Raw genomic sequence first — 24,180 nt, 5'->3', positions numbered from 1 at the left:
CAGCTTTGTGCAGTATTATTTTCCTGGCAGGTATTTATGGATTGTACAGTTATCACCAGCCATACTTTTAGTTGATGTGGCGGGAATAGGTGTTAATTCTTGGCTTATGCTTTGCGGGAGGAGGAGCGATAATCATGCCTGGCAGTGAGGGTGTTTAAGAAAATGTTTGGAATTATATTAGGTTTCCCACGTGTGGTGGAAGACGTTTGGCTTCATTCTGTAGGATAAAAATATAGGAAGCTTTCAAGTGTCCCTGTAAAATGTTAATTTAGGGGTGTGGAAAGAAGAAACATGAATGTTAGTTTTTACCAAAGAATGATCACTTAGCGAAATATCATTTTAAAAATATACTAATTTTAGGTGTCATAGGAAAATAAATCTTTTTTTTAAGCTTATTTATCTTCGAAAGGCGGGGGAAGGGCATGGGGGGGGGGCAGAGGATACAAAGTGGGCTCTGCGCTGAGCAGAGAGCCCGGTGCGGGGCTCAAACTCACGAACGGTGAGACCATGACCTGAGCCAAAGTCAGAAGCTTAAGCGATTGAGCTGTCCAGGAGCCCCAAATCTTTTTTTTTTTTTTTTTTTTTTATGTAAACTATAGGGAAATGGAAGAATCATATTAATGTTAACTATGGAAAAATGATTAAGGCTCAAATCCATAAAATGGCTATGTATTTCCTTTAAAATAATACTCAGGTGTTATATGTATGTAGTAGGAAAGTCATAAATAAGTTCTAACTGAGAAAAAGATTTTAAAAATCACCTCTAAACCTCAGTGATATGTATCTAACAAAAAAGAGATCATACTATGTTAAAGGGATGTATTATATATTCTTTTTTAATCTGTTTCTTCAACTAGTAGTTCACTGTGGGCGCCAAGTCATGTGTCTACTCACATCGAATTGAATGAACATGTGGCTGTAACGTAGTAAATTTCCTGTTGTAGGATACTCAAATTATTCACTCTCTTGTTTTGATTGTTCATGTTGTAAGCCACACTGTGAGAAGTGGTTTTTTGTATCTTAATCTTCATTTTTTAGTGCGCTCACATTTCTGATGCAAATGGACAAATTAGGTTTGAAAAGAGGTTGGGGTGGGGTAACATTGAGTCTCTACATTTTTATTTTTAAAAATTTTTGTATATGTTTGTTTATTTTTGAGAGAGACAGAAAGACAGAGTGTGAGTTGGGGAGGGGCAGGGAGAGAGGGAGACACAGAATCCGAAGCAGGCTCCAGGCTCTGAGCTGTCGGCACAGAGCGCGACGCGGGGCTCAAACCCATGGACTGTGAGATCATGACCTGAGGCGCAGTTGGACACTTAACCAACTGAGCCATCCAGGTGCCCCTGCCTTTAATTTTTATTAAACAGGAGGTTGGTTGTTTCTTCGGAAAGGGGTCTGAAGTATGTTTCTTCCTTGTTCTTAGGAAGTTGTAGACGAATCTGTTTAATTCAGGCACGCAAGACTGATGTTCACGATTGTTATCTACAAAGAACTCGTCCGTTGTATTATCCGCAAATCTGGATACATAGAGGGGGTGGAGGAAGATAGAAGAATCATTTTCAGTGAACTTGTAGTTTGGTCGTGTTTCAGTAATGGCAACGTTGGTTACTCAGATGTCTTCGTGGAACTCCATCATTGTAAAGGGGACTAAACTCAATAGGTATTCCCAAACGTTTCATGTGTGCTGGTTAAAATTGTTCTGGAAAATGTTTTTAGAGCCTCTGTACTGACTGCTTAATCCATCACTTATTTTTGATGCGTAGCACATTGTTGATTTTTCGATGTGAAATGGCACTAAATGACTTCTCAAGCTCTACACGGTGCACTCATATTAATCCCTTTAGCCCTTATTTATTTTTGTTTTAAAACTTTTAAGTTTATTTTTATTTTTGGGGGAGAAAGAGAGGGTGGGAGGGAGGGAGGGAGACAGGGAGCATGAGCGGGGGAAGGGGCGGAGAGAGAGGGAGATACAGAATCCCAAGCAGTCTCCAGGCTCCTAGCTGTCAGCACAGAACCCAATGCAGGGGCTTGAACCCATGAATTGCAAGATCATGACTGAAGTCAAAGTTGATGGTCAACTGACTGAGCCCCAGCCGCTCCCCCCGCCCACTTTAGCCCTTTTAAAAATGTAGGTGGGTGATGGGGCGCCTGGGTGGCTCAGTCAGTTAAGCTCAGGTCATGATCTCACAGCTGGTGAGTTCGCGCCCAACTTCGGGCTCTGTGCTGACAGATCAGAGCCTGGAGCCTGCTTGGGGATTCTGTGTCTCCTTCTCTTCCTGCCCCTCCCCTACTCGCGCTCAGCCTGTCTTTCAAATATAAACATTAAGATAAACAAATAATAAAAAAATAAAATGTAGGTGGGCGATATTTTACTTTTGCTGCTAAGACACTGCGTTTGCTTTGCTTTCAGTTTCGTGTCTGCTGAACAGCTTTTTTAACAATTTGGGTTTTGGTTTTTTGTTTCTTGTGTTTTTTTTGGATTTTAAGCTATTTTGATCGAATTCCTATTATTTTTCTTTACTACCTTGAACTCTAACCTCCATTTCTCCTGAACAGTGGAAGGAACTGACCTTTAAAAAAAAAAATTCCCTCTGGTTATGTGGAGGGGAAGAGAGAACTAATCATTTTGTTGTCAGAGAATATTTCTGACACATTCTTACTGTGCGTTTGCTAGTTCATGCCAGAAGAATGCCCAACATGAAATAGATAATTAATCCGGACAGAATCTAGCAAAATTGAAAAGTGAACGTCCCTGCGGGGAGCTCTTTGTGTCATTCTCTCTGTTCCTGCAGAGAAATCAATGGAGTTTGCATCGGAAGAGACTATTCTCTATAGGGCAGTATCTCAGGGAAGCTGCGACTTCTCACAGGGGGAAATAAAAGAGAAACCTAAAACCCCTGGCCATTGAGAAGCGAGTCCCTTGGAGGGAGAGTCTAGATCAGTCTGTTTGATAAATGCCTCTCTGTTGTTACTTGTGTGACTCACACAATTCTAAGCCCCTCCTGTTCAGATACTAGAATGACAAGTCTGCGCTCTAAACCGCCCAACTCTTTCTCCGAAATACAGAATAATTTGAAAGGTCTCTGGCGCGCTTCTTTTGGAGATGGCCTGGAGAGGTTAAGGATTGTTAACAGGAGGGCAACCTTACCACGTCAAGTACAAATATTTTACATTTGCTGAGCCACAGTTTGAGATTTAGATACGTGTTTCTACATTATTTGCCCTGAACAGGACAGAAATTGAGCAACTGTCATAGGAAATCATCGGAATTACTGCCCTTTAGATTATAAAGGACTTTTAAAAAGGCAAGTTAGTATATACCTCACTTATTCTCTAGGACACTGCCTTGATAATAAACTAGTCTCAGGCATTGACAGACTGTAAAATTGCCTAAATAAACCTGGGCTAGTCATTTTCTTAGGCTTCTAACCTTTAACCCCATATTATTAGGGTAAGAAAGAATGTTATTTTTCTCATTGTTTCTGCTCCATTGATTGTGTGTCTGCTTAAACTCCCTCTTATCCCCTGTTACTGTATTTTCGTAACAGAAGCATCCTGTTTTATGAATCGTGGGTGCTGAATTAGCTTGAGAGGACTTCAGTGCACGATGATGACCTGAGTCCTTTAATTGTGAAGACAGTTTCTTTTACCTTCATTATGAAAAGGGCAAATAAGGCAGTTTTCATTGCCTATATATATATATATATATATATATATATATATTGCCTATATAGCCTATATATATATATACACACACACACACACACACATACATACATACATATATGTAAAGTTTTCCTTCTGTTGGAAAAAAACATCAGGACAAAAGGAGTAGGCTGTTCCCAGGAATTTCTAGAAATAGCTTTTGGAAGTAAAATTAGAAGATAGCTATCTGATGTTCCTCTGTGAAGGAACAAAGTCATTCTTAAGGCACGAGGATTCGTTATTTCTTCCTTCAGCTATAACAGCAGTAACCATCTTTTACAGCGGACAAAGCACGTTTGCATACAGTTGTCTCAACATTGCCTTTACTGCTAACCTTGTGCTATACGCAGAGCAGGTGTTTCTAGTATTATTTCCGTTTTGCAGCTGGGGAAACAGATTGAAGGAGATTAATGACTTTGCCGTAGTCACACAGCTACCAAATGGGAGAGCCTGGGGCTTTTGAACTCTAATCGTGTGCTCTTTTGAGTGGACCACACTGCCCAGAGTCTTCTTAATCTGTGCTGTGTAGTGTTGCTAAGATTCTCATGGACGAATGACATGGCAAAAATATCATTCTCCCCGAGAAACACAGTCGGCAATAAAATATGCATAATGTAAGCACTTAGAGTGGGTATATTCTCCAAAACTCATAGATGAACTAAGCAAGGTGTTCAGAGTAATTTGTCCGTAAATATTCATATGCTCTATGTCCATAATACCTAGGTGTTCCATCTACTTTATCTATTCTTGTTTGTTTTGCCTTTACTAGTGAATGGTGGATTTAGTGTTGTAGGCTGATAGTTTCCTCAGCACCTTTAAGATGTTATTGCATGGTCCCTGGTCTTGTTAATTTTGAGATCTGCTGTTACTCTAAATTGGTCCTTTGCAGATAGTCTCTATTTTTTGATATTCTCTTTTTTTTTTCCCATTTGGCTTTGAAGATTATCTCTTTGCCTTTGGTGCTAAATAGCCATCTTATAATGTATGTGAATGGCAACTTATTTTTCTTGCTGAGGGCTTAGAGAATTAATGTCTTTCATTGATTTTGGGATTTCTTCGCCATTATTTCTTGAAGTAGTTCTTTTCTCTCTCTCTCTCTCTATTCCTATTTTTAAACTTTTATTTTGAAGTAACTTTCAGAGACACCCGGGTGGCTCAATAGATTAAACATCCAACTCCTGACTTGCGCGCTCAGGTCAAGATCTCACGGTTCACGAGATTGAGCCCCGCATCGGGCTCTGCCAGCACAGAGACTGCTTGGGATTCTCTCTCTTTCTCTCTCTTTTTTCCCCTCCCCTGCTCGCTCACTCGCCTCTCAAAAAAATAAGTAAAAAATAAATAACTTTCGAAAGGTTTCAAAAAATAGTGCAGAGAGGTATATACATAGAATGGAATCGTATTTAGTGATAAAAAGAACAAGTTACCAGTACATGCTATGACGTAGATGAACCTTAAAAGCAATTTGCTAATTGAAAGAAGCCAATAATGAAAGACCACATATTGCATGATCCCCTTTATAGAAAAGATCTAGAAAAGGCAAACTTACAAAGATAGAAAGTAGATTTATGGTAGTCTAGGATTGGGAAGACTGGAGCGAAATGAGTGATGAATGATTATGGGGTTCCTCTTTGAGGTGATGAAACTGTTGCAGAATTGATGATGATGATAGTTGCCGAACTTTGGGAGTATCCTGAAAACCATCGAATTGTACACAGGTGGTGAATCGTATGTGAATTATATCTCAAAAAAGCTGTTAGAAACAACAAAAAAAAAGAAAACTAGTACGGAGAGTTCGTGTATATTTTTCACTCTGCTTTCCCTAGTGTTAACATCTTACGTTCATTACTACAGCGCAGCCACCAAACTAAGAAATTAACGTTGGTACAGTGCCATTAACTGGACTGCAGACTTTATTTAGGCTTCGCAGTTTTCCCACTAATGTCCTGTTTTTTTTTGTTCCAGGATCCATTCTAGGATCTCACGTGGCACTTGTGTCACGTTACCTAGCTCATCCAGTCTGTGCCAGTTTCTCGGTCTCCTCAACATTCTTGATGCTGACACTTTATTTATGTATTTATTTTTGAGAGAGTGTGTACTTGAGTGGGGGAGGGGCAGGGAGGGAGAGAGAGACTCCCAAGCAGTCTCTGTGCTCTCCGCGCAGAGCCCAACATGGCGCTCAATCTCATGACCTGAGCCGAAATCCAGACCTGGATGCTTAACCGACTGAGTCACCCAGGCGCCCAACGCCGACATTTTTGAAGAGTTCTGGTTAGGTATTTTGTAACATGTCGTTCGATTTGGGTGTACATGGTCTTTCCTCATGATTAGACTGAGCTTGTGCATTTTTTGGTAAGGATACTCTAGAAGTAGTGTTTCTCACTGTATCATATCAGGAGTATGTGATGTTGGTATGTGTCATTACTGGTGATACTAACCTTCACGACTCAATACTCGGTGAATGTGATACATCCTGGGTTTTTCTACATCACGGTTACTGGTTTTTTCTTTTGTAATTAACACATTTCCTGGAGGAGATACTTTGAGACCATCCAGTTGTCCTGTTTGTCCTCACACTTTTGTCCACTAATCTTATCCACCAGCAGCTCTTGCCTGTGACAGTTATTCCTGTGGTGTCTGTCTAATGGTGATGATTTCTTTCTTTCGTTGCTTCTGCGTTTATTAATTGGAATTTTTCTCTAAGGAAGAGCTGTGCCTTCTTTTTTATTTGCTTATTTATTTATCTAGCTATGCCTCTGTGGACTCAGGGGATATTTATTTGGCCATTGGGAACACTTTAAAATTGGCTCTTAGGCCCCTTCAACAAGTTGACATCCTTTTTTGAACACATCCCTACTTTTGGCATCATAAGATGCTCCAGACTTATGTTACATTTTCTTAGTCTAGTCCTGGAATCAACCACTTCTCCAAGGGCCATTCTAAAATTAAACTCCTTTAGGAACTCTTTTTTTTTTTTTTTTTTAACGTTTATTTATTTTTGAGACAGAGAGAGAGAGAGAGAGAGAGAGAGAGAGAGACGGAGCATGAACGGGGGAGGGGCAGAGAGAGAGAGGGAGACACAGAATTGGAAGCAGGTTCCAGGCTCTGGGCCATCGGCCCAGAGCCCAACGCGGGGCTCGAACTCACGGACCGCGAGATCGTGACCTGAGCTGAAGTCGGACGCTCAACCGACTGAGCCACCCAGGCTAGGAACTCTTGATAAACATAAGGAAGGCCACTTCTTTTGATACAACCTGATTTTGAAATTTCTTTTTATATTTTGTAACTCTGATCTCTCTGGTGAGTGTTTAGGACAACTTCTTATCTGTTGGGTCAATAATTTCAATGATTACATGCTTTGATTCTGGAGATTGGCTCTTTTACAGACTTGCCTCTTCTTTTCCATCATGCCATACTCTTTTTTTTTTTTTTTAAAGTTTATTTATTCGTTTTGAGAGACAGAGAGCAGGGGAGGAGCAGGGAGAGAGGAAGAGAGAGGGAGAATCCCAAGCAGGCTCCACGCTGTCAGCACAGAACCCCATGTGGAGCTCGATCTCACAAACGGTGAGATCATACGTTGAGCTAAAATCAAGAGTCGGATGCTTAACTGACTGAGTGACTCAGACACCCCCATCATGCCGTACTCTTTTACTGGGAATTAAATGCCCTGTCTGAAATCTTTAATTCTTTCAAGTACTTCTGTATTTCCATTTCGTTATCTGAAGGTCTTGGGATTTTTAGTCCTGCTGTTTGTTGCTTTTGTTAGTTCTTTCATGTGGGACTGTATTGTTATAGTTTTCCAAACTCCTTTTTTAGAGGACCGTATTTTACTTCATTTTTCTGTGTGAACCATTTGGGTTATGTGTCGGAGGAATAGCCCTTGAAGTGATCCAGGTGCCCCCACGTCACTGCCATTTTTTATGTTAATGTCTCAGCTTGTTGGTTTTCAGTCCAGCTGTTACGCTAAGGGTGCAGCCCTTCAAGGGTGCTCCGTTCCAACTCCCTGCCTCCTGTAGGCTAAAGGTAGTATCTCCTCTTTCCATGTGGACTTCGAAACACAAGCTATGAGGTTATGGAAACTGACAGCTTTCTTAAAATACCTCAGTGTAGTTATTTCCCTTCTTGTTTCGGGCACTGGGTAATTAACACCAACCCCTCCTGCCCCTTTTTTTTTCCTCTTCAGCTCAGCTGTATGTAGCAGAATTTCCTTCATTATCAGCCATTTCAGGTGTGGCCTATCCCATTGCTAGAGCCAGAAGTCAATCTGCCTTCTGAAAACAGACAAGTCATTGGGTGATGCATAGTAGAGGCAGAACAAGCCAGTAAACTGATGAACCCGATGTAATTTGACAGATTGTACAAGTCAAATGGGTAGTGTGGGTCAGATTCACGGGGTTCCACGAGATGCACGTAGCAAGATGGTAACAGATTAAATCTAAGGCGCTCTCAGGGTCAGAAGATCTCTGAGATGTGGTGTCAAGAATAGCCCAGAGTTGGGAAGGTCAGAGAAAGCAGCCTTCTTTACTAGAGGCTGCCCTGTTTCCGATTATGTATGGGAGCAAGCCGGATTTACAAGTATTCCCTGCAGGTATCCTTTGCTTATGTTTAAGGCCACAGTTCATGGCTGGGGTTCTGAAATATTTTCCATATGTCCAGTACCATTTCAGGCATTAGCTTTCAAACTTTCTAGGCGGAAGACTTCTTTAAAAAAGTTCTGTGAGCCCTTGACAATACTTGGAGGATATAGCCTTCCTCCCCACCCACCACCCATGGAAAGGGCAAGGCCCTTTTTGTACTTCTGTACTTGGTGGCCAGACGTCGTCTCTGCTGGTGGGCAGGGTGCATCAGAGCATCTGTGCGGCTGTACTTGGCTCGGCGTATTTTGATTTGTAGAAATACTCAAACGACAAAGCTATTGGCGACCAACCTCACATCTGAGTCATAGTACTTTCCTTTCCTCTTGCTTGCAGGATATTTCTCTCTGGATGTCTTTCCGTCAACTCACAGCAAACATCTCCCACACGGAACTCCTCATCTCCTACAGATACGCTTTTTCTTCCGCTTTTCCCTCCTTTTTACATGTTGCTTTTTATTCACTCGGGTCTTTAGGTGCAAAACCTGTCCCTTCCCAATTCATCCTCCTAGTTCTTTGCGTTCTTTTATTCTCCATCTCCCATTTAGTACTCCTCAGGTTCCAGGACCATGAGTCGTTGATAAGGACTGATAATCTGATGTATACTTATTATCATGCGCGGTGAGTGGGGAAGGAGAATCAAAAGACATGATCATTGTCTTCAGAGAACTTAATATCTACTTGAGGAGACAACTCACATTCACGAAAATAGTGAAGAATACTAGACAGTATATAATTAAATGCCAAATTGGGTGGTACAGAGTTTTAAGGGTTGGAAGGTGGAGGAAAGGAAAGGGATAAAAGGAGGGCTTGAGTTGTAAGAAAACTTAATTGTGGAACAGGGCTTTGAACGGGGTCTTGAAACGCCTCAGTTGGAATCGGACAGGCGTTTAAAGTGAAGAGAAAGCATAGACAATTAGCGAGCACCATTAGTGAGCATGGGGTTTTTGGAAAACGTTTGAGGCTCTGTATGTGATAGGGACCAGTGAGAAATAGGAATTAGTTTGGGTGACTGCTTTGCCTTTGGCTATGAGACTACCAGAAGAATCTTTCAAAAGTAGCATTTCAGTTTTTACCGGGGGAAGGGCGGGGGGGGGCGACAGAGAGAGAGAGAGAGAATCTTTAAGCAGGCCCCACGTTCAGTGCAGAGCCTGATGCAGGGCTCGATCCCATGACCCTGGGATCATGACCTGAGCTGAAATCAAGAGTTGGACGTTCAGCCAACTGAGCCACCCAGGTGCCCCTGGCGTTTTAATTTTGATTGTTCCCCAACTCAGAAACCCCTGGAGGATTCCTTTTCTTTTTTGATTCTGATTGAAACTGTTTTGGTATCCTAGGGACTCTCCGATGTGCCAGTCTTTCCTCACCGGTACTTTGGGCACTGGTTTTGTGTTTTGTGTTCGGACTTAATACTTTCCACTTCCTCCAGGAGTGTCTGCCTGATTTCTGCCCGTTCCTTCCTCAAGTCCCATCTCACGGCTTGCTGGCTCTCGGTGTTCTCTCTGATGACCTCTACCCCCAGACAAAGCTTTACTCCCCGGTGCCTCCTGAAACTCTTTTCTGTTGAAGACAGTTTAGGTTCTAACCATACACCTTTTATTTCCTGATAATTTAGAATTGCATACGTTTCTCTTCCTTTCCAAGTGGGGCTAAGTTCTTTGAAATATTCGATTGTGTTTTATATTCCATTGTTCCTCTTAGTACTTTATGCTTCTCTGTGGGGCTCGAACTCACAGACTTCAAGATCACAAACTGACGTTCAACCAACTGAGCCTCTGAGGTGCCCCCTTAGTATATGTTAACGGGATCCAAATTTGTAGTGGACCCCAAGCCAAAGACCACTTTTCTGCTCTTTCATGGAAAGAAGAAAATAAGAGCAAAAGCGTCAACTCCAGCTGTTCTGAGATATTCTTCGCCATCTCCTCTTTAAGCCTCTCCTTAATCTGTGTCCTTAAGTATATTCATTTATCTTTGACATCTTTTCACTTACTACCTTATGTAGTTTTTCCTAAATAATGTAAGTTTATAGATGGAGATAAATTGTGTGTTAATTGAAGCTTAAGAGAAGAGATGGGAGTATTTGAGAAAGATTAATCCTTGTTAAACTCTATCTAATTGATCTGTGTTGGCACTCTTCCTGCCTGAGTTTTAAAATTTTAATAAAATATCTGTACGTGAAGAAATCATCTGTTGTAGTTGGGATTGAACTTAAGAGACATTTGAATATCCAGAAAACGAGATACTGAAATGAACGATACTGAAACGAACTAAGAACACTTGATTTAGAAAATTGGGTCAAGTTAAAAATAACATTTTTGTTGGGCGGTGGGTGTTGTTGTTGTTGTTGTTTTGTTTTCTTTGTAAAGAGACTTCACGCCCAGCTCAGAGCCCGTCGCAGGGCTTGAACTCACAGCCCTAAGATAAGACCAGAGCTGAGATCAATAGTCAGACACTTAACTGACTGAGCCACCCAGGCATCCCAGAGCTGTAGTTTTATTTTATCATTTAACAGTCTCTTAAAAAAATCTGTAGAGACTTTGAAAACCAAGGTTTAAAGTAATTTATCTACCAATCTGTCGATATATTTATATATATATTTTAAAGTAAGCTCTGTGCCCAGCATGGGGCTTTAACTTATCATCACCCTGAGATCCCCAGTTGCTTGCTCTACTAACTGAGCCATCTAGGAACCCCGATTATTATTTTAAAGTTTATTTATGAATGAGAGAGAGAGAGAGAGAAAGAGCAAGCAGGGGAGGGGCAGAGAGAGAGAAGGAGAGAGGGCAACTCCCAAACAGGCTGTGCATTGACAGTGAGGGGTTTGAACTCACGAACGGGGAGATCATGACCTGAGCTAAAATCAAGAGTCAGGCACTTAACTGATCAAACCACCCAGGCGCCCCCCCACCATTATTATTTTAAATAATACACTTATTCTCCAGACTCCTTTAAATGTTTGCAAGATGACTTGAGTGTGTTCGATTTATATCTGTTAACATCTCAATTTTCGGAACGGTGATGCAGTTTCAGCAGGACTGAAAAACAAAAACTGTGGATACCTACCTGTCTTTAAAACTGTTCTAACATTGGCTTACCCTTCTTTGTTTCAGGCAATGATTCTTCAACAATGTATATGGCTAATCTGGTGTGTGTGTGCGTGTGTGTGTGTGTGTGTGTGTGTGTGTGTGTGTGTCTACGCATGTGCACGCATGTGTGAGTTTTATTTCCTTGATTCACCAAAATAAAGTAGTAAAGAAGCCATCGTGTGAATCAGGCTGCGTCTTCTTCAACAGTTGTTTACCTTGGTTTAAATAAGTTCTTTTGAAAACATAAAAATTAAAATAAATAAATAAAAAAGTTCTTTTGAGGCGTGATTACCTTATCAAATCTTAACTTCCGGGAATACTCTTCTTGTTCTTTCCTAGTGTCCTCATAATAAAGCGACTCCTTTTTACTAGTGGCCTCCTGCCAGTTGGGATTTGGTTGGGTGTTGACTTTTTTATTTGCTTCCCAGGTTGTTTGCATTCGCTCCACGTGGAATGCTCTCTCCCCGAAGCTCAGCTGTGACATGAGACCTCTCATTTTGAAGACCCTCAGTGAACTGTTCTCTCTGGTTCCTTCCTTGACAGTCAATACAGCTGAATATGAGGTATGCACTTGGAGCTCGATAAATTATCTGTTTCTACCTTGGAAAGACGCGGGCCTTATGATAACTTACAGAAGAAGATATTCGTAACCTTTGCCAAAACTCCTTTACCACATTTTGTTCTGAGAACGTGAAATCTTCGTGGCGTAGGAGTAGGAGAATATCCATCCTATCAATTCTGTCTTTTTAAGGCTTATTTACCTAAAGGATACCAAGTTTTTGTTAGGAGAAGATAGTCAAGATTTTAAAAAGTCAGTGTGTTAGAAAAGGTGTTTCTAAAGTAATAGAATTCCTGAGGCCAAAAGTTGAAATTCATTTTGTTGGTGTTTTTACTTGTAAAAAATGTCACAAAGACTTTAATAAGGCAGGGCAGAAGTCTCCCATAGTACAGACATACTGTCATTTGTGTTTTGCTTCTACGTTTGTCATAGATTTGATTTTTACATGTTAGTTCACATTTCCTATGAACGTCTATACAATGAGGATGATTGAAAAATCAAACTGTCTTAGGAGAGGAAAATAATTTTTTTTAATTTTTTTAAATGTTTTTATTTATGTTTGAGATAGAGAGAGACAGAGCATGAGCAGGGGAGGGGCAGAGAGAGAGGGAGACACAGAATCTGAAACAGGCTCCAGGCTCTGAGCTGTCAGCACAGCGCCTGACACGGGGCTCAAACTCACGGACTGTGAGATCATGACCTGAGCTGAAAGCGGACACTTAACTAACTGAGCCACCCCACCGCCCCGAGAGGAAAATAATCATATGAGCTGCTCAGTATTTGTCATTGTAGTGACCCGAAACACTTGGTGGAAGATGCTTTGCTAGAAGATTCATATATTCTGCTTAACATTTTCTGTATTATCTCTTCTTGAAATGAGTCAAATGAGAGAGTGGCGAATTCATTTACGTCTCGACTTTTGTTGCCATATCGCCGCTCATGCTCACCTTTTCCCTTTTTCCATTAAAGAGGAGCAATTGATTTTCACTTGAAGTCTTCGTGAACTTTTAGTTTGATTTAGTTCTTCACAGACTTTGATAAACTACCTCCCCCGTAAGAATCCAATAATAGTCTCTTAAATGCTTTAGATTATGTGAGAAGGCAGGATTATAAAATAATACTTCTTCCAATCATTCTTAGTGCTGCACAGTGGATGAAATCAAACTTGTCCTTCCCGAAGATACAATACCTAGCATAGCGCCTGGCACATAACATATATTCAGTAAATAGTTCATGCATGATTGAACCAATATAGGGGACTGTGAGTTTATTGTCACATTTGGGTTTTTGTTTCAGGGTATTAAAAAAAAAAAAAGAATCAATTTGAGACTCTAGAGTATGTAGTTCACCAACCGTCTTTTTTATGGCGACCGTTATGATACGTATACTTACGTTATCAGAAAGTCTGTTGGGCTACTGACACAGAGCTAAGACTAAAAGCCAAAGTAAGGACATGTTGTGTATATTCATTTTCTGTTTTCAAGGACTGAACTCATATACCTTTGTATTGCTTGTACTTTGAGTTATTCAGATTTTATTACAGGTTAATTTATGAACTGGTTTTTGTGCTGGTTTCTTCTCTGTGCTTACCAGTGGCTGTCAGTTTTCTGTTGTGGGGAGGCGGGACTTGATTTTTTTTCTTTTTCGAACGTACATTCTTTTCCAGTGGTGTCTTATTCTGGTGTATCTTCATGCTTATCTTTTTTTTTTTTTTTTAATTCTTTAAATGTTTATTTATTTTTGAGAGAGAGACAGAGTGCTAGCAGGGGAGGGGCAGAGAGAGGGTGACACTGAATCTGAAGCAGGCTCCAGGCTCTGAGCGGTCAGCCCAGAGCCCGACGCGGGGCTCAAACTCAAAAGCCGCAAGATCATGACCGGAGTCGAAGTCGGACGCTTAACTGATGGAGCCACCCAGGCGCCCCAATGTTCATGCATATCTTAATGAGGTTCCTTGTTGCTCAGATAGATTGCTTTGAGGCCATTCCATCCATCAGTTTCCTCCCAGTAAGAGAGAGCCCTTCAGTGACCATATCCACTTGGAAGCAGAAATAAAGACATGTAGAAGGAGACCTCTGTCCATTTGTCTCGATCTGTCTTGCTCTCTCTCTGTCTCTCCCCATCCCTCTCTTTTCCCTCATCTTCTCTTCTCTCACCGTCCATTGCCTTCCTTTCTCCCTCCCTCTTTGCCTCTCTCCCTATATGTATCTAGATAATGGGTTCTCTGTTAACTGCTTAGAGTTTGGGTATAATTTTCCCAAAGCATTTCTTAGGTCGTTGCTGTTCCCAGTCACTGCAGTGTCTTGTGTTTGCCTAAAATGGAGTCCAACCCCTCTTTACCTAACCAGTAAATACCTAATCAGGTCTTTTAGAATCTGGCCTCACTCTATTTTTCCTGCCCCCTGCACTCTAGGAAAATTAAACCACTGGTAATGTTTTTTGTTTTTTTTTTTCCTGCCTTCAAACTTTTCCATTTCATTTCCTTTGTGCACGTTGTTTTCTGTCAGAATTGCTTTTTTTTCCCATCTCTAATTTTTTTTTTCAACATTTTTTATTTATTTTTGGGACAGAGAGAGACAGAGCATGAACGGGGGAGGGGCAGAGAGAGAGGGAGACACAGAATCGGAAACAGGCTCCAGGCTCCGAGCCATCAGCCCAGAGCCCGACACGGGGCTCGAACTCACAGACCGCGAGATCGTGACCTGGCTGAAGTCGGACACTTAACCGACTGCGCCACCCAGGCGCCCCTCCCATCTCTAATTTTGAAATTGATTTTAGACGATACGTAATTGGTTGAATTCATCCTGTTCTTTGAGAATTTTTGTGCAAGTGGGAATCTATTGCTAGAGACTTGATTCTTTATACTATTCTAAGAGCATTTCTCTTTTAAAAAACGTTTATTTACTTTGAGAAAGAGCAGGGGATGGGCAGAAAGAGAGGGAGACACCGAATCTCAAGCAGGTTCCAGGCTCTGAGCTGTCAGCTCAGAGCCCTATGTAGGGCTTGAACTCACAAACCGCAGAATCATGACAGAGCCGAAGCCAGAAGCTCAACCGACTGAGCCACCCAGGCACCTTTAAGAACATTTATTTCTATTTTATACTACAGATATGTGTGTTTGTGCATATATTATTTTTCCCATTAAAGTATAAGCTTGTTGAAAATAGACACGATGCTTCCATTAGTGTATTTTCTGAATTGCTTTGCAAAGTGCTTGTATATCCATTCATTGACTCAGGATATATTTATTAAAACTGTGCTCGGCTTTACAGACACTAATACATATTCTAGATATTCTTTTTAAGTGTTTATTATATTCCCAGCACCTTTCCCATTAATTTATACCAATTTGTTATAATGTCTCACAGGAAGGTGTTATTTTTCATTTTATAGCTAAAGGATCTGAGATTCGAAGAGGTTCATCCATTCATTAAATGTTTATTAAGTACCTGCCACATGCTAGGCAAGTAACTTGATGAACATTGTAGTTTCTAAATGAAGGCTGGTGTCTAAACCTGTAACTTTTAGCTCCATAGTCTGTACTTCCCCATTACACCATGTTGTCGGTCCTTGCCTTCCTTTTTTTTTTTTTTTTTTTTTAAATGTTTATTTATTTTTGAGAGAGACAGAGAGGGAAACAGAGGATCTGAAGTGGGCTCTGCGCTGGCAGCGGAGAGCCTGACGCGGGGCTCAAACTCACGAACTGTGAGATCATGACCTGAGAAGTCAGACGCTTAACCCACTGAGCCACCTGGGTGCGCCCCAGTCCTTGCCTTCCAAGAGCTCAAAGGTTGGCAGAAGAGGTAGACGTAAGCAACAATAATTATAATAACATTTAAATTATTTTTTATTGTATTTTTAATTTACATCCAACTTAGTTAGCATATAGTGCAATGATGATTTCAGGAGTAGATTCCAATGATTCATCCCCCATGTTTAACACCCAGTGCTCATTCCAACAAGTGTCTTTCTTAATCCCCCTTACCCATTTAGCCCATCCCTCCTCCCATAACCCCTCTGGCAACCCTCAGTTTGTTCTCGGTATTTAAGAGTCTCATGTTTTATCCCCCTCCTTGCTTTTATATTATTTTTGCTTCCCTTCCCTTATGTTCATCTGTTTTGTATCTTAAATTCCACATATGAGTGAAATCATAGATTTGTCTTTCTCTAATTCCACTTAGCATTAATACCCTCTAGTTCCATCCACGTAGTTGCAAATGGCAAGATTTCATTCTTCTTGAATGAACGTGTGTGTGTGTGTGTGTGTGTGCACACACACATCTTCTTTATCCATTCAACCATCGATGGACATTTGGGCTCTTTCCAGACTTTGGCTATTGTCGATAGAGCTGCTATAAACATTGGGGTGCATGTGCCCCTTTGCGATAGCACACTGGTATCCCTTGGATAAATACCTAGTAGTGCAGTTGCTGGGGTGGTAGGGTAGTTCTATTTTTATTTTTTTGAGGAGCCTCCATACTGTTTCCCAGAGTGGCTGCACCAGCTTGCATTCTGACCAACAGTGCAAAAGAGATCCTCTTTCTCCGCATCCTCGCTAACATCTGTTGTTGCCTGAGTTGTTAATGTTAGCCATTCTGACAGGTATAAGGTTGTATCTCATTGTGGTTTTAATTTGTATTTCCCTGATGATGAGTGATATTGAGCATCTTTTCACGTGTCTGTTAGCCATCTGGATGTATTCTTTGGAGAAGTGTCTCTTCATGTCTTTTGCCCATTTCTTCACTGGATTATTTGTTTTTTTGGATGTTGAGTTGGGATAAGTTCTTTGGAGATTTTGCATACTAACCCTTTATCTAATATGTCATTTGCAAATATCTTCTCCCATTCTTTTGGTTGCCTTTTAGTTTTACTAATTGTTTCCTTTGCTGTGCAGAAGCTTTTTGTCTTGATGAGGTCCCAATAGTTCATTTTTGCTTTTGTTTCCCTTGCCTCCAGAGACGTGTTTAGTAAGAAGTTGCTGAGACTGAGGTCAAAGAGGTCTCCTCTAGGATTGTGATGGCTTCCTGTCTTACGTTTAGGTCTTTCATCCATTTTGAGTTTATTTTTGCATCTGGTGTAAGAAAGTGGTCCGGGTTCATTTTTCTGCATGTCGCCGTCCAGTTTTCCCAGCACTGTTTGCTGAAGACACTGTCTTGATTCCATTGGGTATTCTTTTCTGCTTTGTAAAAGATTAGCTGGCCATACGTTTGTGGGTCCATTTCTGGGTTCTCTATTCTGTTCCACTGATCTGAATGTCTGTTTTTGTGCCAATAATAATAATAACATTTGATGGGTGACTACACTTAATCAAAGGGCTATGAGAGTATGGTGTGGAAGGGACCAGCATTCTAGGAGGGATTGAAGTAAACCTTATTTAGTTGTTGCTATCAGACTAGGTTCTTGTAGAATAAAAAAAAAAAAAAAAAAAAAATGTTGCTTCGTATTGAAGTCTAAGAAATAGAATATACAAAGACAAGGAGTTATAGAAGAACCTTCTATGATTTATAAGGACAAGAAGTTAGATGTGATTGAAATGATGAAGACTGTGGGCCTTGGAAAAGAAATGGCTTTTTAAGCTCAGTTACTTATTAAATATTTGTCATTTGAGGACCTGGGCTTTATAGTATAGGCTTTGGAAATGAAAAAGTCAGTCACTCCCCTAAGGAGTGTAAATCTACTAGGGAGTTAGACACATACACAGATAATCAAACCGGATGCTGAAGCGTGCCATGGGCCATATGGTCACTTGGAGAAGGGAGAACTGCCTCCTGGGAACCGTGGCATGAAAGAGGAGTGACATTCGTACTAGGTAGGACTTGAGAGGTCCGCAAAAAATGGTCAGGTTTCTCAATTTAGTAATCCTAACATCTCACTGTGTTTAAAATGTCCATATGTTTCCATGATGAGTCTGTTTCTAAGCATTTTCATTTTCTGAATGATGGGTAAATACAGATGAAGTCTATCACTAGCGGTATAATTTTGAAAGTGATTCAATTTTCACCGTTTGCTGCTTTAGATTGTTGTCAGTTTTGCCTTCGACTTAAAAATTTATTGTGATGTTTATTGATTTTTCAGAATTTTAAAGTCCAAGTCCTCAGCTTCCTCTGGACCCACACTCAAAACAAGGTACTTTCACAAGGGTGTCAGTGAAACGCAACCCAGGTGGGAAAGAACTGTGAAACAAGACTGTTTGAATAAAAAAATATGACTAATTTGAAATGACGGCTTCTTGATCTTAAAAGAATTCTGACATTAGTAAGTTTAGGTTTTTGAAATTCTTTTCTTTTTTATTTTTTTAATAATTTATTTATTTTGAGAGAGCACGAGCATGAGCAGGGGAGGGGCAGAGAGAGGGAGAGAGAGAGAGGGAGAATCCCAAGCAGGCTTCTGCACTGCCAGTGCCGAGCCCAATGTGGAACTTGAACTCACGAACTGTGAGATCATGACCTGAGCCGAAACCAAGAATCGGACGCCTAACCGACTGAGCCACCCAGGTGCACCTAGAAATTCTTTCCAGTTTATGCCCATTAATGCATTTTTGTCATAAAAGGCACTTGTTACCTGGTGAAGCTGACAGATGTAAAGAGAGACTGGTGCCATTGCGTCATTTTTTTAATGGCCCTTCCCCTTTGCTGCTTTGCCTGTCCCTCAACAACGAGCATATCAAACGAACAAAAAGTCCAGTTCATTTTTTAGATGTCATTTCCAATCAAGGAGTACAAAGAAGAGGGTGTCTGTTGGTGACGTTATACTACACTCATGAGTGTATGAGCTTAGATTCCCAAGGGCTAACTTTTTAGTAGCTGGAGAATCAGAACCTAATTCCAATGGATCGGACTTTAAATCCATATACTGCTTCAGTAAACCATGCCACCTGATGGGGACCTGAGCGATTTGGAGTGAATTGATGTTTAATGTCCGAGCTGGGATAAAAACGCAGTGCTTCTGATCTCTCTACCGAGCGCTGATTTCTCTCTCTTTTTAGTGGGACCTAGTAAGCAAGCCATGAATACCATTTCCAAAGCCCTGACTATAGCACTTTGAGGTTGGCGTGGGAATTTTGTTCTTCCTCCAAAGGTGATGTGTAATATATATTGTTTCTTTTGTTTTACTGGTACCCCATCTAGGAATCAATTGTAGCAAACGCTGCCTATAAATCTCTGTCACATTTTAGCGCGGGAGAGCATACCGTTCTTCATCTGCCTGAAGAGGTAGGCCTTTCTGCTTTCCCAGTGGTATCTCTTGACTGCTGGGGTTCATAACTGTATTTGTATTTCCTCTCTTTGAAGATTTTTAGCTGACGCATACGTAACTCTAGATATGTTGTCTATAAAGAATGAGAACTTACATATATTAATTTGTCTAATCTGTAAAAGACTGGAGAGGTCTTAGACCCCACAGATAATGAACTTAAATCTCTTGGAAGCAGATGGAAGGCACGTATGGTGTTGACGAAGTCTCTGTAGGTAACTGCATGCCGGTGCCCCTGGCTTACACCGGAGGATCTGTGTCACCGTAGGAACCATTTTGCCCAGTTTGCTACCTCCTGGAGTAGTTCACTTTCAAGCATGGCCTGCATAGACTAAGGTTTAGGCAGCCTGTGCAGCCAGAGATCCTTATTTGTGATACAAAATTGAGATGCATGTGAAAAATCTGCTATTTTAATTCATTTAGTGTGAAATGATACATAGGTTAGTCCCAGGGAACTGGATGAAGAAAGGATCACTCTTCTAAGAGTTAACACATTGTGTGACATTATCTTAGTTTATATGTATATGCATATACATATACATATATATATATATATATATATATATATATATATATATACATACACACACACACACACACACACACACATATATATATATTTTTTAATTTCTTTGAAGCTCTATGCTTAACGTGGCGCTTGAACTCACGACCCCAAGACCAAGAATCGCATGCCTAAGCCAGCCAGGTGTCCCTCTTAGTTTTTAGATTGAAAACATACAACCTTTTCTAATATCTACTTAATATGACCAGGTTTAAGTTACTAGGTTATGTTAAGGACCTAAGTGTATGGATCTCACATTTAATGTTACTGCTAATTTAAATGCGTATGAACATTTATTGAATGCCTCTAGAGTGTAAAGCAGACATTGTGTTAGAAGAAGTTACGTCTGATGTTACCCAGAATCAGTCCTTAGGTCAAATGGCTCAAGAAGTCTTGATACAAATGTCTTAGGATCCTAAGGCATTAAAATGGGTTGACTTTTTCCTTGGGACTGAGTTTGTATAGAGGTTAGTTGCCAGTAGGAACAAGGCAAACTTGTGTTTATTGAATTGAATTGGAGGGATTGTTGAAAGCCTCTTGTAAAATCAAATCCTAACTAAGGCAGGATTTCTCACGTTGACGATGCAAAGACAGATGGGCCAGTTTGTTGTGTGACTATCCCAAATGGGAAGACTTAAGAAAAAGTGTTCTGTGACTCATAAAATTAAAAAAGATGAACTTCAGATTGCACTGGAGGTCTCTTGTTGGGATGAGCACTGGGTGTTGTATGTAAGTGATGAATCCCCAAAGCCAAGGGCACACTGTATTATATACACTGTATGTTAGCTAACTTGATGGTAAGTTATATTTAAAATAAATAAACACATAAACACGTAAACACAAAAAGAAAGAAAACAAAAAAGTTTAAAAAAGGAAAAGGTAAAGGTAAAAAAGCTGCATGTAAATTTTGTATGCAACTGCCTACCAGTAAATTGGGTACAACATCTGGAAAGATACTTTTTATTATTATTATTATTTTAATAAGCAGTTGCTAATTTAGATTACAGCATCATAATTACCTTTACTTTTAGCTATTATTCATGAAATTTGGAGTAGTAGCTTTGGAATAGTAGCTTTGATTAAATAACTCCCACATATTCCTAGCTGTTTAGTCTCTACCTCTTTAGGTATTGATATATCTTTTCCTACTTTAGCATTATGTTCAGTTTCTGATATTAGAGTTTAGATTCAGTTAAGGGCTATGCTAAGTCAAATATTAGATACTTTCTTATTTATTTAGAGAGTGCGCACATGTGCCCACGGTAGGGAGGGGCGGAGGCGAGGGTGGGGTGGGGTGTGGGGAGAGAGGGAGAGTCCCAAGCAGGCTTCACGCTCAGTGCAGAGTCCAACACAGGGCTCAGTCTCATGACCGTGTGATCATGACCTGAGACATCATCAAGAGTCTGACACTTAACTGACTGAGACACTCAGGCATCTCTATTAGATACTTTCTTAATCTAACTGTTCAATGTCCTCTGATAGCTGAGGACACGTAAATAGCTCTTTATACCTTCCAATGTAAAGGGTAGTGGTATACTTAGAGTTGGGGTTTCTATATATGCTTGGGTTTTCACCATTAGAGTGTGAAGAACTATAAAGGAAATGTCTAACCTTTATCCTTTTTCTGCCGTGCTTCTCAACTTTTTTTCTACCCTAACCCCCTTCTGGGCTACGACCTACTCCCTGAAGTAACAGTGTTCACTGCAGTGGATATTCTCAACTAGGCTTAAGAGGAGGGGACTTAAGTGATTTGAAAGAGTCTGTCTTTGACCCCCAGTTTCTGATATAGACGACCTGCCTCCTCATGGAGAATTATTGCTTCTAAGACTGCACAATGCATTCTTCTTCCTTTCATTGATTACTGATTTTCAATTTGGCTGTTTGAATACCTAAGAACTAAAAGTCCAGAAAGTGGTCAATGTGTTTATATCCCAAACAAACCCCGAAAGGCTAAGGATACAACTGAGTCACGTCCCTACCTCTGTTTTGTAGATGATAGCAGTGATGTGAAACTGAGGCTCTTCTATAAAAACGTATTTTCAATGGTTTGAAGAGTCCCTTCCAGGTAGGGACTTCTGTTTCTTCCTTGTTGACAGAGATTAGTCACTCTGCACGATGGGCAATTTGACTTACTCAGAAAACTGAAGGTTACCTCTGTACCTTTCCAGTGAAAGTACATCCACATTCTCTCTGTGAAAACTCGTGAAAGAGTCTTTTAAATGAGAGTGCTGTAAATTTCAAGTAAAAATCAACAACAAAAAGATACACTGTATCCTTAGCAACAGGACTACTTTCTTAAATAATGTAGCTACTCTTGTAAGTACTATATTGCCTTTCTCTAAATTTACTAAAGAAAGATTTCTTGTTCATTGATACATCCATTTAAACTGTGAAACTTGTTGAAAGCTCACAGATGGATAGAACAAAAGGTGTTGGGAGAGTGGCAGACATCAGTTTGGGTTGAATGAAACAGTCCACCTAAGGTAGGATTGGAACATGTCTATGAGCCCTGGAGATTAACGCGATACCACGTGAGTTAGGGGTTTGAATATCAAATCCATGAACTCCTCTTCTTGTCATTAGGTTGTTATTAGGAAGTTCTGTGGGATTATTGATAGACACTTCATACTTGCATCAGTTTAGCAATTATTTATTGGACATACACTAAGCCCGAGGCCATATTCTAAGCTGGGAATGTTGAGCGAATCCATATGTTTCGTTGGTTTGTAAAAATATCATCGTTGATCACTTGAAACATGCAAATCTGAAGTTGGTCAAAAAGTTTCAGGGGCTTCTTTGAGGCCTTGTTGATTCCAACGTTAAGAAATGGACAGAAATGATTTTTGTTTTTTAGTTTGTATTTCTTTCTTCTGTTGAACTATTTATTCTTCTCTTTGGCCTTCTTTAGTGTCCCCCCAACCCAATAAAACAAAGCAAACAAAAATAAACAAAAATATAGAGAATTTACCAGAGAATTATTCTGGTAAAACAATCAGTAATGGACAAACATTTAGGCAGAAGACTGACTCTCATCTTTGACTTGGGTCCATTAAAAACTATTTAGCTGTTCAAAAATTAAGTTTGTTTTTTTTTTTTAATTAAAGAATCTTAAGATAGATTGTGTTCTTGATTTCTGGAGTTAATTTTGAAGTGAGTAATGGAAGAGAACTCATTATGCATCCTGCGTTGGTATTAATGTGGTGTAACCTGTTTGGCTTTGATTTAAGTGAATGTCACTGCATTCATCAGAAGCTGTTTCTCTTTTTAAATAAATGTATGCGGATACTTGACATGTTCTAAATAAAATCCTGTGTTTATGCACAAACTCTTAGATTTTCATGGGTTATACACAGGAAAGGTAGTTAAAAGGTTATCTGTCTCAGAACCCATAGTGAGGCATTTTGTAGTATAAGCTTTCCAATATTCAATTTGAAGCAGATTCTAAAAGTAATTTGTCATTTAATATTTGGCTCTCCATTTAAGTTTCTTCAACAAAGCTTAGCGATAATTGGAAGGGTGTAGTTGTGTGTGTATGTGTGTGTGTTTTAAATATATATGTGGTTTTCCTGGGTGTTTTTAGTAGCTACTGTCATGTAATTACCAAAATGTGATAATTTTACAGGTATTCTTTTAGATGACTTCTCTTGACTTTTCTTAGTTGTACGCCCATTCATCGCAATTCAGTAGTTACGCACAAAGCAAGAGAAAAGCCTGGGTCTTGCACAGGGAAGCTGGGACAAATATTTCTTTAAGAGGTGAGCGGAGGAGGATGGAAATGAGATGCAACCAAGGTCCAACAATAAGTGCTAATTTGTTCAGGATTAACTCACCTTTGAAGAAACAAATCATACCGTTGTAAGTAGGCAGAATATATCAGCTATTCTTAAATTACAGTACGTCTGTAGTTTCTTTGTTAAAATATATGCATATGTAAGATACAGACATATGCTCTTTGCCACATGGCAGATAAATTAATAGAGGCATCCAGTTATGTGGATGTAAAATTAGACAACATAAGACAGATCGTTATTTTTTTTTTTTATCTCCAGCCTAGTAGGTCTGTCTTTCTTTAGCGTGTCTAGGAGATATTGATGGTCTGGGTCCTGTGACTCATTGTAAGTAATTTAGGTGGACTGATCAGAAAGACTGGATAGGCTAAAATGTGTGCAGAAATAATCGTGTCCCTTTTACATTAAGTAATTCTGGAATTGGAAGCATTTGGTTGTTTGCCATAGTTCGTACACCAGTCCAAATCCCTCTGAAGGTGGTGACAGCTTCCTGCTTCTGCGTCCTCTTACTCAATCCTACCTCCCGCCCCCTTCCCCTTTCTTCTCCACGTCCTTCTTCTAGCTTGCCTGCCTTCCTCCTCGCCTTCTTCCTCTTTCTCAAC

General features: G+C 40.1%; 1 protein-coding gene across 5 annotated transcripts in view; it reads left to right on the top strand.

The window, feature by feature from the left end:
* FOCAD (focadhesin) overlaps positions 1-24,180 on the top strand; it is a 325,702-nt gene that overhangs the window by 183,964 nt on the left and 117,558 nt on the right. For all 5 annotated transcript variants that reach the window (XM_058695228.1, XM_058695227.1, XM_058695229.1 and 2 more), the window contains 3 exons: positions 11,850-11,984; positions 18,053-18,103; positions 19,105-19,188. In XM_058695228.1, coding sequence (XP_058551211.1) covers positions 11,850-11,984; positions 18,053-18,103; positions 19,105-19,188 — 270 coding nt within the window. The remainder of the gene's footprint in view (positions 1-11,849; positions 11,985-18,052; positions 18,104-19,104; positions 19,189-24,180) is intronic.

The sequence above is a fragment of the Neofelis nebulosa genome, chromosome 12 (genome assembly GCF_028018385.1).
Source record: "Neofelis nebulosa isolate mNeoNeb1 chromosome 12, mNeoNeb1.pri, whole genome shotgun sequence".
Lineage (NCBI taxonomy): Eukaryota > Metazoa > Chordata > Mammalia > Carnivora > Felidae > Neofelis > Neofelis nebulosa.
The sequence above is the reverse complement of the archived record's forward strand: the minus strand, read 5'-3'. Positions and strand labels throughout refer to the sequence as shown.